We start from the raw sequence: 16,954 nt of genomic DNA on the forward strand, positions 1-16,954 counted from the left end.
GTTGAGTCCAGTAAAACCAAAATTGTATCTGTAGCCAGTGCCCTCTGACTGGTTCCCAATCCGGTGGCATGTAAAATGCATCATCTGAATGTGATCAATACCAGTGTCTCCTGACTGGCTCCCATGCTGGTGGCACATAAAAAGCACTATCCAAATGTGATCGATGCCAGTCCCGCTTGATTGGCTCCTGTGCCGGTGGCATGTAAAAAGGACCCACTACACTCTCAGAGTGGTTGGCGTTAGGAAGGGCATTCAGCTGTAGAAACATTGCCAGATCAAATTGGAGCCTGGTGCAGCCACTGGCTCTCTAGATCTCAAACTGTCCAACCTATGCCACCATGGAAAACATATATTAAACAATGATGATGATGATATATAATATAAAATATTATTATTCAGGCAGCGAGTTGGCAGAATTGTTAGCATGCCAGGCAAAATGCTTAGCAGCATTTTGTCCATCTTTACATTCTGAGTTCAAATTCCGCTGAGTTTGACTTTGCCCATCATCTTTTTGGAGTCAATAAATTATCAGTGAAATGCTGGGGGTTGATGTAATTAACTAGTCCCCTCCATACAAAGGCCTTGTACCTTTAGTAGAAAGGATTATTATTATTATAACAACATATAGTATATATAACTCCTAGTAAATGTGAGTTCTACTCTTATTTGTCCATTCACTTGTGTGTATGCATGCATTTGTGTATACACACATGCACACAAAGTTAAAAATGAAACATCAATCAAAATTTTAAAAATTCTACCAGAATTATATAATTGAATTATTATTCCCTGAAATGTCTGTTATCTAAGTCATATCTTGAAGAAACTATTTTATTGTCCTAATTATTACATGTCTTTAGTTTACATTGCCACCCACCACATCTGTTATCATACTGGGGTTTTTTTTGTTTTTCTTTTGTAAGCCAGTTTCAGTTATAACATGCTAATGTTATGTTGATGTTGGATACTTGTTCCAGCTCCCTTATTTTCTATTTCAGTTTATAAAAACACCTCAAGATAGGAAAGTGTGTAATTTAAAAATCCCCTCATTCAAAATGTCCACCCTTTTGACTTTACAATTCTCTTAGGTTTAAAATTGCTTTCCTATCCTTATCTTCTAGTTTTAAGTAAACATTTGATAGTTGATGTTGGTTACATGGGTCTATCGCTCACAATGTACATCACTTTGAAATACTTTCTACATTGATATTGTATCACTTATTTATTGTTGGGTGTGGCTGTTTTATTTTTATATCTTACTGAGTGGAATTGTAGCAATAACTTTTATAACCGGATTCCTTCTCTAAGTGCCAATTATTCCATTTGAGAAATTATATATAAGGACGGCTGTATTGCTGTGAAGCTAGGAATAATGTCTCATACGATATGAACTTCCTTTGTGTGATTAGAGACACAAGGTTCTGTTTTGTTTGATGTAATTAAAAATAAAACTGGAGGTTGTTATAGTGAAATAAGGCAGGGTTCTTGCAGATAGACTATTTTGGATTGAAGTTAATATTCACAGTTTGAAAATATAAAAAAAGAATCAAAAACCTGAAATCTGAATTTAGAACTGGTTGGTATAGTAATGTTCATGGTGTCTAGCCTCAGGGCAACCCTAAGATCCAGCAAATATATGATCAAAGTTGCTTCAGCTTGTGACTCTCGCCTCTTTTATTCAGATGTATTGTATCTAGGACTACATTATCTTATATATTCTTACTTTTGTAAAGTACTAAGACATAAAGAATGTAAGTAAGAATTAGTTTGTGTATTTTGTACTGAATCTCCCTTGTTAACTTTTGATGATTTAAAACTGGTATTATTTCCAACTAGAAGAGTAATCTGCTGTTTATCTGTATGTAACCTAATATAAGGTATGTTTGATATTATAGACTTTTCATGAATCCCTTGCCCAAACTAATGATATTCTTTCTATCACATCTGAACACCAGTGACAATAATGATGATTCATTTTAGTTTATCTTGTTATTTCCTCATCATCACTTTCTATGTAAACAGGTTAGCTAATGTATCAACCATTGAGATTTAGGTTTTTTTCTATTTACATTCTACTAACTATATATTCTGCTTTACAACAATTTATTACTCATTATGATGTATCTTTACTGTCTAAGTCATATATCTTGAAGAAAATGTTTACATTCCCAGCCACCAACTCTTCCGGCATCCACCACAGCTCTTCCTAGTTTCATTCATACTGCATCATTGACTGCTATAATTCCTATAGTCCTTCTGACATCAACTTTATTCTGTTACTTATGTTTTTCTATTTAACATCTAATGCTTTCTTACAAAGGAGAATTCCTTTCTGATCAACAACCAAAATACTCTCTAAATGTTGGCAAGCACTATAGCTGAGAAGCTACTAGACTACTAAGCACATAATCTTAAGTTGATACCCTACTGTCTTTCTGATATATTCCTGTACATGATATAACTTAGCTTTCACCAGCTGGTAAAAAAAAAATCAGATTTCACATATTTCGCTGTAGAATAAATAAGTAGGGAACATCATTAAACTATAAAAAATAATTGCTCCACAGTTGCTAATGAAGGAACCTCTATCTAGTCACTTGAAATCAATCCGGTTACCTTACCATCTTTAAAAAAATGAATATATTGAATGACTAATGAAGTCCTATATGAATGAAATAGCTTTAATTGATCAAGGTTGGTGTGGGACTAAATAATAATTGTTCCAACAAGTAAGCCATTTGACGAATGAAAACAGATTTATATGAATCAGCAGAAAGTGTTATTACATGACATGCTACTAACTTATTCTTTATCAGTAATTGATATGTCATTAAAGTGAGTTGTTACATGGGTATAAGGCCTTGGATTTCCTGAAGGAAACAAGATTGTATTACATATATGGGGTAGAGTTTCTTGAGAATCAGTACCTCCTCAGAGTTAAATTATTATCAGCAGAAATTGAAATAGATATGTGGACTGCCAGGAGATTGCCTTTACATAGTTTAGTAGACTGTTCTGACATTCTATCCTTTCAGTTTACCTGAAATGTCACTGCATCATGCAGATATTAAATACAGTATTTCTCCTAAGGAAGGAAAGCTGTAAAGATTGATAAAGAAGAGGTAAACGAATTGCTGTTACATAAAATTAACATGGTTTTAAACTTTTTGTCCAACTCCATTTTGTTTTCTCATTAAAAGAGGGTGGAGTGGTGAAAATTTTCAGTAATCTTTTTAGAGGAGTACTCAGTTTAATACATTGAACATGGCAAACACAGTAACTTTGCTTTCAGTTTTAAGTAATCAAGACTTGCAAGTGTACAAAAGAGATCTAACTATTGTTGAACAAGGCTTAACCAAAAAACAAGAGTAACAATTCAGAAGATTTTTTAATAGGTTGATCTGCTAATCTCAGTTAATAAAAATATGCAATGCAGTGAAGGGAAGAATAAATTGATGTGTCAGTCTTATTAGACCACCTCACATACTTGAGGCATAGTCATTCATACAGAAATAATTTATTCTCAAACACATGATAATGCTAATACAATAGCATGAACTGCAGAAAAATCTGTTACTGGCTTGCCATGAAACTTGAACTCGCATCCTTATGATTATGCGTCAAGTGTTTTACCTTTAAGCTAAACTGCCCATTATGAATTCTTCTGCAATTTGAGGATTCATAAGTTTAGCTTTATAAGATGCTAATGTTAAATTCAACTTAGGATGAAAGTAAACAAAGTTTGCTTTAGAAGCTATTGTATTAGCATTATCATACATTTGAGAATAAATTATTTCTGTATCTTTCAATACATCTCGACACTTCTAAAGCAAATTTTGTTAGTTTACTTTCATCATAAGTTGAATTTAACATTAGTGTCTTATAAAGCTAGATTTATAAATCCTAAAATTGCAGAAGAATTCGTTACTGGGCAGTTTAGCTTAAAGGTAAAGCACTTGACGCGTAATCACAGGGATGTGAGTTTGAGTCTCATGGCTGGCCGGCAATGAATTTTTCTGCAATATATGGATAGTTTATCCTGTTCATGCTATTGTATTAGCATTATCATGCATTTGAGGATAAATTACTTCTGCATCTTTCAACGCTTCTAAAGCAAACTTTGTTTGTTTACTTTCATTGTAAGTTGAATTTATAGTCATGTATCTGTAAGATTGATTAAAAAAAAAAAACTATATTCATATACAGGCACTGTACATATATTGGTATATTAGTCTGAAGGAAATAGCTGAAAAATATTATCTGCTTGGTAAGCGATGACATGCTGATACATGTGCAATTTTTATTGTTTAATCCCAGATCAGCTCTGATTCAGCAAATTTATCAGGGATTCCAAATTGTGACCATCCCATCTTTTATCCAGACTTTGTGTATGCTAGAACGACTTTATCCAATATGTCAATCCCTTTTTTAAAGTGTTTGGGCGTAATTTCAAGTTCTTTTTGACTGACTACAAAGAGGTTTTGTATCCATTGTCCAGATACAGTTGTACCAAAGAGAGAAAAAAAAAACTAGTATTCTCACACCTCCTCACAACAAAATGTTCAACATCTATGACAATGGTAACATTCTTTGTATTTTGAAATACTTGAAAAATCTCTAAGCATGTGTTAATGAAAGAAAGACATTCACAAGCCATCAGGAATTTGCATTTATTGGTATAAAATACATTATAATGCACTCATTCACATACATTATATACACTCATTCATACACCACTCATTCATACACATAATTTAATAAATGTATATGTCTATGAATGGATTTGATATCTTGTTTACTAAATGGTTGCAGAAAATCTCTGCAATAAAACATACACTAAATGTAAAAGTCATTCAACACCTATTTTGTATGTGAGAAATACTACTATCTGGGCAGCTTTTCCTAATTTATGCAACACACACACACACTTCATAGGTTTTGTTTATTTTTTTAAATATCTCTAGAATTGTGTAGTCTTGCGGCCATTCTTAATTAAAATAATTGGAGGAAAAATTGGTTGCTATTTCTTGTAGGTCAAGTAAATGCATTGGGACTTTTCATTATTGGCTTGGAGTAATCTTAAGTCGTTTAGCCTCAGATCAGCCTAGATCAAACAGACCTATGATAGAAAGCATTCCACTTAAGACAAGTCCATCTTTTTGTACATCAAAAACTATATTGTTTATTAGATCTTCTAAGATAAGGAAATTGACTTGCTATTTCCAGCAAGTCAAGTGACCACTCAAACTTCTTTGCAGACCATTAAATCCAGGTGATATCCATTGATATCATTTCGAGTGGGGAGAATATTGTTTCGTAGTAACACAGTAGGCAGACCAGCCAATACTCTCAATATTCTTGCCTACCAGAAAACAACTTTCTCTTAAACTATTCATATTTCATTCCTTCAGAGATGTGTTTAGTGTATGTAAGAGGTAATATGAATTGTTTTTCATTATTTCAGTTTCGCAGACATGGCCTGTCATGTATACATATTCATGGGAATGTGCACAAATCTTGATATTTCACTTGATGTTTGGCATAATGACTGGTTACACTAATCTTTCAAAGATCTATGAAATATAAAAATTCCTAACATGGAAAAAAGGTGAGGGTTAGCGATAGGAAGAGCATCTAGCCATAAAATTTTACTTCATATCAATCCCTGTCCTGCTCATGCTGGCATAGACACATGGATGTTGAATGAATGAATGAGAAAAATGGGTGGTGTAAGATGTGATTTACTGTATGTGTAACATAGGGAGAAAGATAACTTGCGAGAGGAAGAGATTATAGTGTTTCAGTTACATGCATATATCTATATGTTTCGTAAATGAATAAATATTCAACAAATGTTTACATAGATATTATTATTGGTTATTATTAATAAAATAAATAACAATAATATAAGAGGCCAGCAAGCAAAAGCCGATACATAGCAAATCCCAAATTTTATAATTGAGTGCAACACAAGGTGCCAACATTGCTGTAAAAATCAGTGTCAAAAAAACCCTAATAACCACCATTTCACTGATTTACTTACAACATGCACTTTTCAAATAAGGATTTATGTGTGTAAATGTGTGTGTGTTAGTATATTAACAATCTATAAATATATAGACTGTATATCGAACATTGACATCATGTATCCAGTTGATTGTTAAAAACAAATACAAAATACTGATCAGGGATTTTGAATCTTCAAGATCAGCTTCCATCTGAAACTGTCTCCTATTTACATTTTTTTTTTTCTTCCCAATAGTTCATAAGCATTCCCACTGAGTTTTTCAAATCCTCAAAAACAGTTAACAATGTGCACAAACTTCTGACTGGTCGCTCTCTTCAGTAAAAGAAACCATTTTAAACCTCCTCCCCTTCCACTTTAATTTCTCATGCACTTTATTATTCACAGTGTATTTTATTTTCATAAATGCTGTAAATTGTTTTGCTGTTGTTTAGGCACAAGTCAACCTTGATCCAATCAATCAATTAACCAAATCAGAGGCAATCTAACAATGTCTATTACCCCTAAAAGAGTTGCATACTCTGACTATGTTATCCAACATGTCTTTTTTAAAAGGGAGTGTGGTTTGAAGAAGATTTGGTTGTTATTTCTAGTAGAGTGAGTTTTAGCTTTTAGTCAAGATAACCCCATAGTGCTGTTATCTAAAATAATTGATGTATTTATATCCAAATTAAAATCTCCGGCAAAGTTTTATGATTTCATGAATAGACTGAAGACTGAATCTTTGGAATCTCTTGGTGGATTTTTCTTAACTGTATAAACTGATTAGTCAATGAAGTGACACCACGAGGTCAAGAAGACCCTGTAGTCTTGTTGAAGACATGGCAACTGCTCTAGTGCTAGTGCCATGATAAAATGCACCCATTACACTCTGTAAAGTGGTTGATGATAGGATGGGCAGCCAGTTATATAAACCAACCCCAAAATGAAATTTACAAATGAAACATGGTCCTGTAACTACCAATAAGAAGTGACTTGAGCTGTGATAATCTGTCCAAATTCTGCCAGCATGAATGGATGTAAAATGATGATGATGATGCATCCAATTGTATTTCCAGTTTCTTCAAAAATATTCATTAATAAGTTAATGTCTGTTGACTAAACCCTTTGATTTTTTAATTAAAGCACATATGTAGTCCATAATTTGCTAGAAATAGAGTTAAAATATACAAGAATACCTGTATACCAGCATATCTGTAACTGCAGGACCTAAAGATTAGTAACTATAATTACAAATGAAAGTTTATACCTCTGAATGGCCACTATAATTACTCTCATTTTCATTCAAAAACTTGTCTCAGAATATTTTGGCACTGTTCCTGCACTGCATCTTAATCATTAACGTTAGGCAGCTAAATTTGGTAAATTCCTTGGGAAAATGGATATGAAAACATGATTTGTTATTATGAATGAAATGTTGAAATAAGATAAGTATATGTTGGCGTGGCATATGTTAAATACATCATATTCTTCAACTCTGTGTTTTGTTAATAGTGATAATTGGACAAGATAAACAAGTTACTAAATTTTATGTGAATATGAGAAAACTCAGTCAAGATTAGTTTCAAGATAATTTTTTTAAGAAGTTATGTTGACATTATCTCAAGATTTGCTAATTTGTTGATTATTATTTATTCTTAAATGATCTTTCATCATTTCAAATGGCTGAAGCTGCAAAATTTTTATATTTGGTAATGGATCAAACAGCAAATGTATTTCATATTATGTTAAATGGAAAAAACAAATGATCATTTCTCTACTTTGATTTCATATTCCTTTTTATTTTATTGTAATGAATTGGATAAATTATTTTTGTTTAAAACTGCTGCAATTATTTAAAACTTTGTTTGTTTGTTTTTCTGCTGTTTGTTTATAACTTTAAAAAATGTTTGTCATAAATGTTGATAAAACGTTTTGGTCTTCATTATCTTGTCTTTGTGTGATATTTTATGAGCTAGGTTAGCAATTTAACCTTGTACCTCCTTAGCCTTTAGCATTTAAACCAGCCATACTCAACACAAATATTTTACCTGGCATGCATTCAAACCAGCTGGATCCAGCCTCTCATATTAACACCAAAATGTCATTGTTAAAATATACAATCACATCATCAAAATCTCAAAGCTGCAAGATAATGCATGATTAACTTCAAAACAATGTGAAGAGAAAAGCATTACATTTGATAGGGTAATCTGAATGCTAAATGGTTCAACACCTTAAAATGAACAATAGATCCAGCAGCTTCATAAGAGATTTCAGTTTCAATTCTGAGTCTAATTTATAAATAATTAATTTTACCTGAAGAATACTGTATAAAACATTGAACACTTGTTAATGGTGAACATACAGTAGTTTTTTTTTTTTTAAATAAAATTAAAGTTTTCTTAAAAATCATGCCTTACCACCTCAACTTTCCTACCATATTACTATCTGAATGCTGACTATAAGAGGAATATTGTTTAGAATATATTCCTCCACTCCATCATTTTTGACTAATTACCCTTGATTTTCTTAATACTTGTAAATTAAACCATAACCTATATCTACACTGGAAGTTGACAGTGGACCATTTGTTTTATATATTGTTACATTGTGTGTGACAGATTTTAAAATATATTCATATATTCCATTATAATTTTGAGAATTTTTTAGTTGTGTTCCAAACAATGTCTTATTGATGAAAAAGTTTACTAAATTCTTTCAAATTCTTCATTATTTTCAAAATGAATTTAATCACAAAGATGGTGCAATGAATGTATCATTAGAAATATCACAAAAGGATAAATATAGCTAATATCTAAAATTAAACTTGTACTGTAAAGAAAGGTCTGACAAATTAATAGACTTGTTTTCAAATCTGTTTATTATAAGTAAAATTATTAGATTCATTACAAAATTTTAAAATCTGTTTTAATCAAATGCATAAAAATAATATTCAGTAAGGTCTCTCTCTCTTTTGAAGATAACCTAACAAGGAAATAGAAGCCTCTAGCAGCTACTGGAAGTAGCAACCAAATACAAGTTTATCAGGTCATCATGTGATGAAGATAGTTGATATAAGAGTTAAGAAGAAACTAAAGAGGGGATAATAGATCAGTGTTCTTTATCCTATGAAAGTAGTTATTAGTATTTAATAGCTGAATGTATAGTCTCATACTTATGGCAATGAGTGTAATATATGTGTTGTTTAACCCTAAGTCAGCCCTGATCTAGTTGATTTACAACCAAAGTTGTTCCGTCTTTGACCATCCTACTTTTTATTCAGACATTTTTTCTAGTACTCTAACTAGTAGGTTGTTCCTTTAAGATAGCGGGATGAGGTTTGAGGGCAACTTACCTACTATTTTGAACAGTGTGACTGATAATCTAGGGGTTCCCTTATTGGCATGCAATGGCTATAGTTATTTGGCACTAGATCTGGTAAACGGTATTTCAGCCATTACCATAACTTTTTTTTTTTTTTTTTTTTTTGTAAACTAAAACTGATTAGGTATTTTTGGAGGAAATTTGGCTGCTTCTTTTAGATAATCCTTCATTGTGCTATAGTTGTTATTGTTTAACCTCAGCCAGTTAGAGCACTTATGAGTAAAGGTGTTCCTGAAGTGACCCTATCTATTTTCAAAGATAAATATATCTAATACTAGCCATTATGCTCATACTTTAGGACCATATGGTGTGATTTGAAGTAAATGTAGCTGTTATTCCTAGTAGGTCAATCATTCTTATAGTGACCTCATTATGACTTGCTTAATTCCATTTCAGCCTTGATACAGTTCACTATGATCAAATGACTTCCTTATATAACCATGCTTTTATTCAGACATGTATCTTCATTATTAGTGTTCTTCATTATTAAATACATTAGTGTGGGATGCAAGGGTTATTTGGCTGTTGTTTCTTACAGGTCGATATCAACAGTGTAATGGCTTCCTGGTTAGCTTGTGTGTGTATATTTTGTTCTATGGCTATTATATCTGATAGTATATAACACTGAAAGTGTTCTGATATATATGATTGTGAAACAACCTTATATAAACAGTGTGTGTTAAAGACATAAAAGAAAAAAGAAAAACAATAATGCAGTGTGTAAAACAGTCTACTTTCAGCCAGACATTTGCCATTGGATAGAAGTGGTTGAGCTTCTCTGCTGTCAGTGCAGCAAAGGTGTAGCAGGATATAGCTATCATATAAATATATTCTATGACAGTCTTGTATTCTAATCCCATCATACACAGCAACAAAAAATGTAGGCTATATTAATTCCTAGATTTTTTTTTTATGCGTACATTTGTGTGCAAGAACATGTTTTTATGGTTATGTAATTTTACACTTAGTATCTCATTTTTAATGATTGTTGAAGTTAGCTACTTAACCAATATCAAAAATTTCTCAGACATTTTAATATCATCTGCTTTATGAGAAATTTAGTAGTTTTTGTCCTGTGTCTAGAGACACACATTGTTTGTAGAAGCTTTAGTGTTTGATGCTTCTGTTACAATTTCTTTCGTCATTTAACATCCATGTTCCACACTGGCATGGGTTGGACAGTTTGACAGTACCCAATGGGTACAAGGACTGCCTCATACTTTATTGTTGCCTTTGGCATAGTTTCTTTATATATATATATATATATATATATATATATATATATAGGCAAGTATACTTTTGAAATGGAAATAAACAGTTATATACTGATGTAATAATATATATTTATGTTATAAATAGTATATGTACAAATTCCTAAAGTAATATTTTCTAGTCCATATTTAATAATCTAAAGTATTTGTAAGTTGACTTCTTTTCTGTTTTTGTAATACAACTTTGGGAAGCACCCCCACTTCCACCCTTCCTCATAGTTTTGCAATCTGATACTGAAAAACATTCTCTAAAGTATTTTTCTAATGCTCTTCCTTCTACTTCCACATACAGCTTTCATGCACATACAACAATAACCTTCCCACCACTACCAGTTATAAATATACACATTACTAAAGGTATGATGACAATAACTTCATACAATAATAAAGTGTTAAGTAGTCTGTCAAGCTAAAATTATAATATTCATAGTTATCCCACTTCTGTATTGTTTTACAATTTACAAGAAGTATCTACAATTTATCTATATAATTATTCCCTGTGAGATCCTGCAAGTCTGTACTTGTGAAGATATTTCTGATTTTTTATTGATTTTTCAGAAATGTATATTACAAGAAAGTATTTATCAAACTGTAGTTAATATGTCATAGTTTAGCATATAAACTTTTCTTGATTGAGAATTGAATAAAAACTCTTTTCCTTCTCTGCAAATCTCACTCATAATATGTGTATTTTATCAGTGTAAATAGCAATTTGATAAACAGATTGATAAAATAAGTACTCAGATGGCTTATAACAGACCAAAAACCCTTAAAGGCAGATATCAAGCATGGTAATAGTCCTATGACTGCAACTAGTAAAAGAATATATGTCCATATATTTTAAGAACATAACACCAAAGTTGATTATAGAAATGGTATCATTCTTAAACGACAGTTAATGATAATAATTACAATAATGATGTAGTAATTAATTTATCTGAATATTGAGAGTTAAAACTTTGAAGTATAAACTGTATGGTCCTGAGGATGGGAATTAGCTGTCATTAGCGCATTGGATAGAAGCCCTTTTGATGTTCTGATCCAGGGTGATGTATTGGCAGAACTTTTAGAGCATTGGACAGGATGCCTTGAATCTGTTTCAGGTCTTTGCATCCAGGGTTCAAATTCCATCTCCTGTCACTAGCCTCCTTGTGATGGGAAACAAGTCTTTTAGAACCCAGCTAACAATAATAGTCTTCCAAAGTCAAACACTGATGTGCTGATTGGAGCAACCTCTTTGTCACATTAATAAAAAGTGAACAGTGTACAGTGTGGCAACACATTAGGTGGATATATAAAAAGAAAAACACTATGGAACTACTTTCTATAAATATTCTGTAGAGGACATAGTTTCTATTTGTACATATCGAATGATAATTAGATTAGGTTAGCAGATGAAGAGGCTAAGGTGGGATGACTGTCTAGCAATGTTGGTAATTTTATATTTGATAAGTAACCTCAAGTGTTTGTGACACTGAAAGCTATAAATAACTAAATAGGTAAGAAAGATTTTCAATGGGAAACAGTAACTGATTATTAGAAAAGCCTCACATATAATTCATTTCTTTAATAGGTACTTATATAATCTGTCATAGTTACTGTGAATTAATTATATTACGATTTTAAAAAATGTCAGAAACTGGTAAACGTTTTACTATTAAAATGCAATTGTAAATATTCAGTGTCTTACTGTAAAATATTTAAGTCACAAAGAATGATTGGTTTCCTGATCTTGAGAAATAAATAGGTAACAACTTTTTCTCATTAAAAACCTCTGCTCAGTATTATAAGGGTTTTTCATGTTACTCTTTTTTTCTATCTATCTTCCCAACAGTTTCAAATCTTATGTAAAATGCGAATTTATTGAAAGAAATGGATGAAAGAGACTTCAATTATATTTTAATTTCTGTCAAGCCACTAGTGCATCCAAATATTTCCTATATTCTGATAAGTAAAGTGGCCAATGTTTTATTAATTTGCTTTCATGTTCCCTATAAAGGTATAGTTTAATTTTTTTAGTATACTTTGTCAGTAAGAAATAGTCTTTTGAAATAAAAAAGTAGTTCAGTAATTAATACTTGAAAAGAATCATCCTTAATCAGTCAATCTGTTAGATTAATTGATTCAGTGAAGTAGGCTGCAGCATGGACAGAAAAGACCTAGCAAAGGCTGCTTCCGAAAGGATAATCTTCAAGGACAAAACTTCATTTCTAATTAATTACTGACTGCCAGGTGGTGCTATTAAGTTAGACATGGCCTGGGCCAATACTGGTTGAAACCTATCAAAGTATCTTAAAACGATCGTGACTTACACTACAATAGTGTTTACATATAAAGGATTATCCTGATGTTATGCACAAAATTATTATAGACCACTTTCGAAAGCAGTTCACCCAACTGATTGACAAAGACTCACAAATGAATACACTATAACACTAGGTTTTCTACCACTCCTCATTCCCTTGCAGTTCACACACCCTTTTCTCTCCTCGTCATGACTGTTGCTCACCAAATCTAGTATTAAAATTTTTATGTTCAATTCTTCTTCCTCAAAGCAACAGCCTTCTAGAACTCCTGCTCTACTTACAGCTCTTCTACAGGCAGTTGAAACTGATTGTCAACTACAAGGAAACCTTTATAGCAATATCAAGAGTGGGGACCATGTTGTCCACTGGTGAAGTTTCACCCATTGTCAAATTTGAAACCAATTGCTGATCTTCCCTTAAAACCCATATGAATGAAAGTCTAAACATTACGACAAAACAGTAATGGTACATATCTGTATCTTTCATTGTAGAGAACCCCCACCCAACCACCTGCCACTCTAATTTCTGATGCGCTTGCAATGTACTCCTGGTACAAAATGGTAGCCAAAGCTGTTAAAAATAACTGCCAAATGTCTTTCAAATCACATCCTACCTTGTTAAACAAAAAAAGACTACATTGATACATATAGTTTTAGCAACATTATCACCAAAAAAAAAAATAACTGGCTTGCTTTGATCAGGTCTGACTGTGGTTGAACAACAATCTAGGAGAGTTTAAAAGATCCTGGCTGCTGTCCTTCCTCCTCCCCTTTCCACTCAATTAGATGTCTGTCATGGTGAATATTGGTTGGTGTCAATCTACAGCGTAAAGTACAGTTCCTTGACTGGTGACATAAATGTTTCAACCAAAGTATGTTGGGTATGTTATGTGAAGAATTTTAATTAAAACAAGACAGTTTGATGACAGTTAGCTATGGACAAATTAAAAATGCCTTTTATTTTTCAGTTAAAACTAGAGATCATGTTGATTGATTAACACTGCAGCAGTTGCTTTAGGAAAGTTCTGTTGAGAACTTAATGAAAAAAACAAAATCAGTAATTTCAAAGCTTTGTCTTTCTGACAATGGGACTCTTTTAAGGTTTGTCATTCAAGAATTTGATCTTAAAGGACTAGCTGGTGGAAATACTTTTCCATGTTGAGCCAAGAGCATGTTCTGTGTGGTTGTTTGACCTTCTAGAAATAGCAATCAAATCTTTTTCAGATCACATCCTACCATATTAAAAAGAAAAAGACAAACTGGATAATGTTGTCTGAGATAAACTATATCCAAAAAGACAGAATGGTCATGCATAGAATGCTCTATTAAGCAACCATTGTGATTGCTAAATGGTGTGGGGTTATTTCTTGTTTCGAAAAAATGTAACTATCAGACCAAATTCAGTTGTTACCTTTTTGATAAAGTTTTCCGTTAGACTTTCATTTTGGCATTTATTAGCTTTTTTTTTTTTTTTCTTTTAAAGGATGGGAGAGTGTTGTTTTGGGATACAAGAAAATCTCGTCCAGCCGCTATCATTGGTAAGTAAAACTTGTAAAGAATTTAACAACATTCTTGTGACCTATTTGAATTTTTTATTTTATTTTATTCCTTTCACATTATTTTGAAATGTTAGAAAACTAGAATTATCATAAAACTTCATGAATTATATTATTTTTCAATATTTTTTTTTCTGCACCTTAAAAATCAAGATTAAGATTAAGGTTGAGTATATTACATGGTAATATAAAGTTTTTGAGACAATTTAGATGCCAAAATCAAGACATGTATTAAACATAGTTATTGTAACAGTTGTTCAAGCTCTCAATATCTAGGATAACATTCAGTTTACTGGTGTTTTATCAACTCTGGGAGGAGTAGGAGATAAAATGAATTTAAAAAATTGTTTCGTTCCATATAACATTACACAATCTATGCAGAGGATATGAATGCAAATATTCCATCAACTAGAAGATTCAGTACATCATCCACTTATCCATATATCATCACTGTTTAACTTATGAATTGCTTGGCTACTGCCTGCACATTTTCATTCTGTGTTTAGTTTTTGAAAATTTGCTTTTCTTTCTTATTCATTCAACTGTATTATTGTATTTTAGTTTTCAGTTCCTTGATTTCAGTAAACCTGACACTTTATTTGTAATTTCTCAAAATAGTTCTAAAATCCATCAACACAGTTGCTTGTTTTTTGTTTTCTTAAGTACAATTTGAGTTTTTTCTGATAAGTAACATTTGAAAACTATATACCTATCTGAATGTATGGTATAAACATTCTGAATATTTTTAGTTTGGTTATATTCTGCATCAGTAATGAATAAAACACACACGCAATCACTCTCTTATATATATATATATATATATATATATATATATATATATATATTCATTCTAATATGTATGCATTGTTCAAGACAGCTGACATTTCTCACTTGCAGTATCTGGTATTAAATGAAAATAAAAGAATTTATGTTCCAGTAAAGTGAGGTTAAAATTAAAGTTGTGGAGAAGGATTGAAAGACACGAGAAAGGTAGAATCCAAAGACCCAATCTTCAGTGACCTGATGAGGCAAATGATAATTTTTAATTTAGGCACAAGGCCAGGAGTGGATGCAAATCAGTCACATCAACCTTAGTAATTGGCTGGTAATTTTTATTGACATTGGCAGAATTTGAACTCAGAGTGTGAAATGCAAAGCATTTCTTTCAACACTCTAACAATTCTGCCAACTCACTACCCTAATAACAATGCTAATAATAATAGTAATAAAACAATAATTATTTTTAATTCTATCTCAAGGTCAGCTATCCTAATAGGAAGTAGAGTAAGTCGATTACACTGACCTCAATACTCAACTAATTTTTATCAACCCACAAAAGGATGAAAAGCAAGACAGACCTTGTTGAAATTAGAACTCAGAATGTAAAGAGCAGGAAGAAATGCTGCTAAGCATTTTGTCTGCACTAACGATTCTGCCAGTTCATCACCTTGAGTAGTAATAATGATAGTAATTGTTTCAAATTTTTGGCACAGGGCCATCAGTTTTAGGAAGGGGTTTTATTTTATCAACTTGAAAAGGATGAAAGGCAAAGCTGACCTCAGTGGAATTTGAACACAGAGCAATAGAGAGATGGAAGAAATGCTGCTTAGCATTTGGTTCAATGGGCTAACATTTCAGCCAGCTTGCTGCCTTAAAAAAATATTAAAATAATTTCTAATTTAAGCTCAAACCCAAATATTCTGTTGGATGGATTGTGTTTGACTGAAGTACTGCTCCAGTTCTTAGCTGATAATTTATCAATACAGAAGAATGAAATATAAATTTTCAAATGGATATAAACTCAGAACATAAAAGGAATCTACATCGTTACCCACCTTACTGGAAATAGTAATCAGATCACTTTAAAAAAGTACACACATCAGATAATGTCTTTTATTATTCACTAAGTGGTTATGGCTGAAATACTAGTTTGATTATGTTACTTACAAACCTGAAATGTGTGTTGGGGAAGGAGGTTTAATGCTGCTTTCTTTCCTTATATATGCCCACATGAATTATCACAATGTGCTTTACACATACATGCAAGCATGCATGCAAACACACACCTTTTTACATCTGCTTCTATACTGGCTCAAAGGACTTGCTCTCTTCCATTTTTGATAGTTTCTATGGCTGGATGCCCTTCAAAACTCTAACCACTTTACAGAGTGTACTGGATACATTTTATGACAAAACTTGGCCCTTGCATGACTGAAGAGTTTGTTCTAATTTTTGTAAGACAAATTTGACAAAGTATTAATAGAAAAGGAGTGATGGAGTATGAAAAAGGAGATTGTATTAGTTTGTGGCATGGAAAACAGTTATAGGTTTTTAGATTAGGAAGTGATGGAGTAGAGTCAATAATAGTTTGTTCATAGTTTGTCAGTGGCTGAATAGAAAACAGCATGGGCAACAAGATAGAAAAGCAATA

At 32.0% G+C, this 16,954-nt stretch overlaps 1 protein-coding gene across 1 annotated transcript in view; it reads left to right on the plus strand.

Moving 5' to 3' along the window:
• LOC106871722 (methylosome protein WDR77) overlaps positions 1 to 16,954 on the plus strand; it is a 112,063-nt gene that overhangs the window by 80,208 nt on the left and 14,901 nt on the right. Inside the window, exon 6 of the mRNA XM_052965682.2 lies at positions 14,451 to 14,505. Coding sequence (XP_052821642.1) covers positions 14,451 to 14,505 — 55 coding nt within the window. The remainder of the gene's footprint in view (positions 1 to 14,450; positions 14,506 to 16,954) is intronic.

The sequence above is a fragment of the Octopus bimaculoides genome, chromosome 2 (assembly GCF_046866305.1).
Source record: "Octopus bimaculoides isolate indiv1 chromosome 2, ASM4686630v1, whole genome shotgun sequence".
Lineage (NCBI taxonomy): Eukaryota > Metazoa > Mollusca > Cephalopoda > Octopoda > Octopodidae > Octopus > Octopus bimaculoides.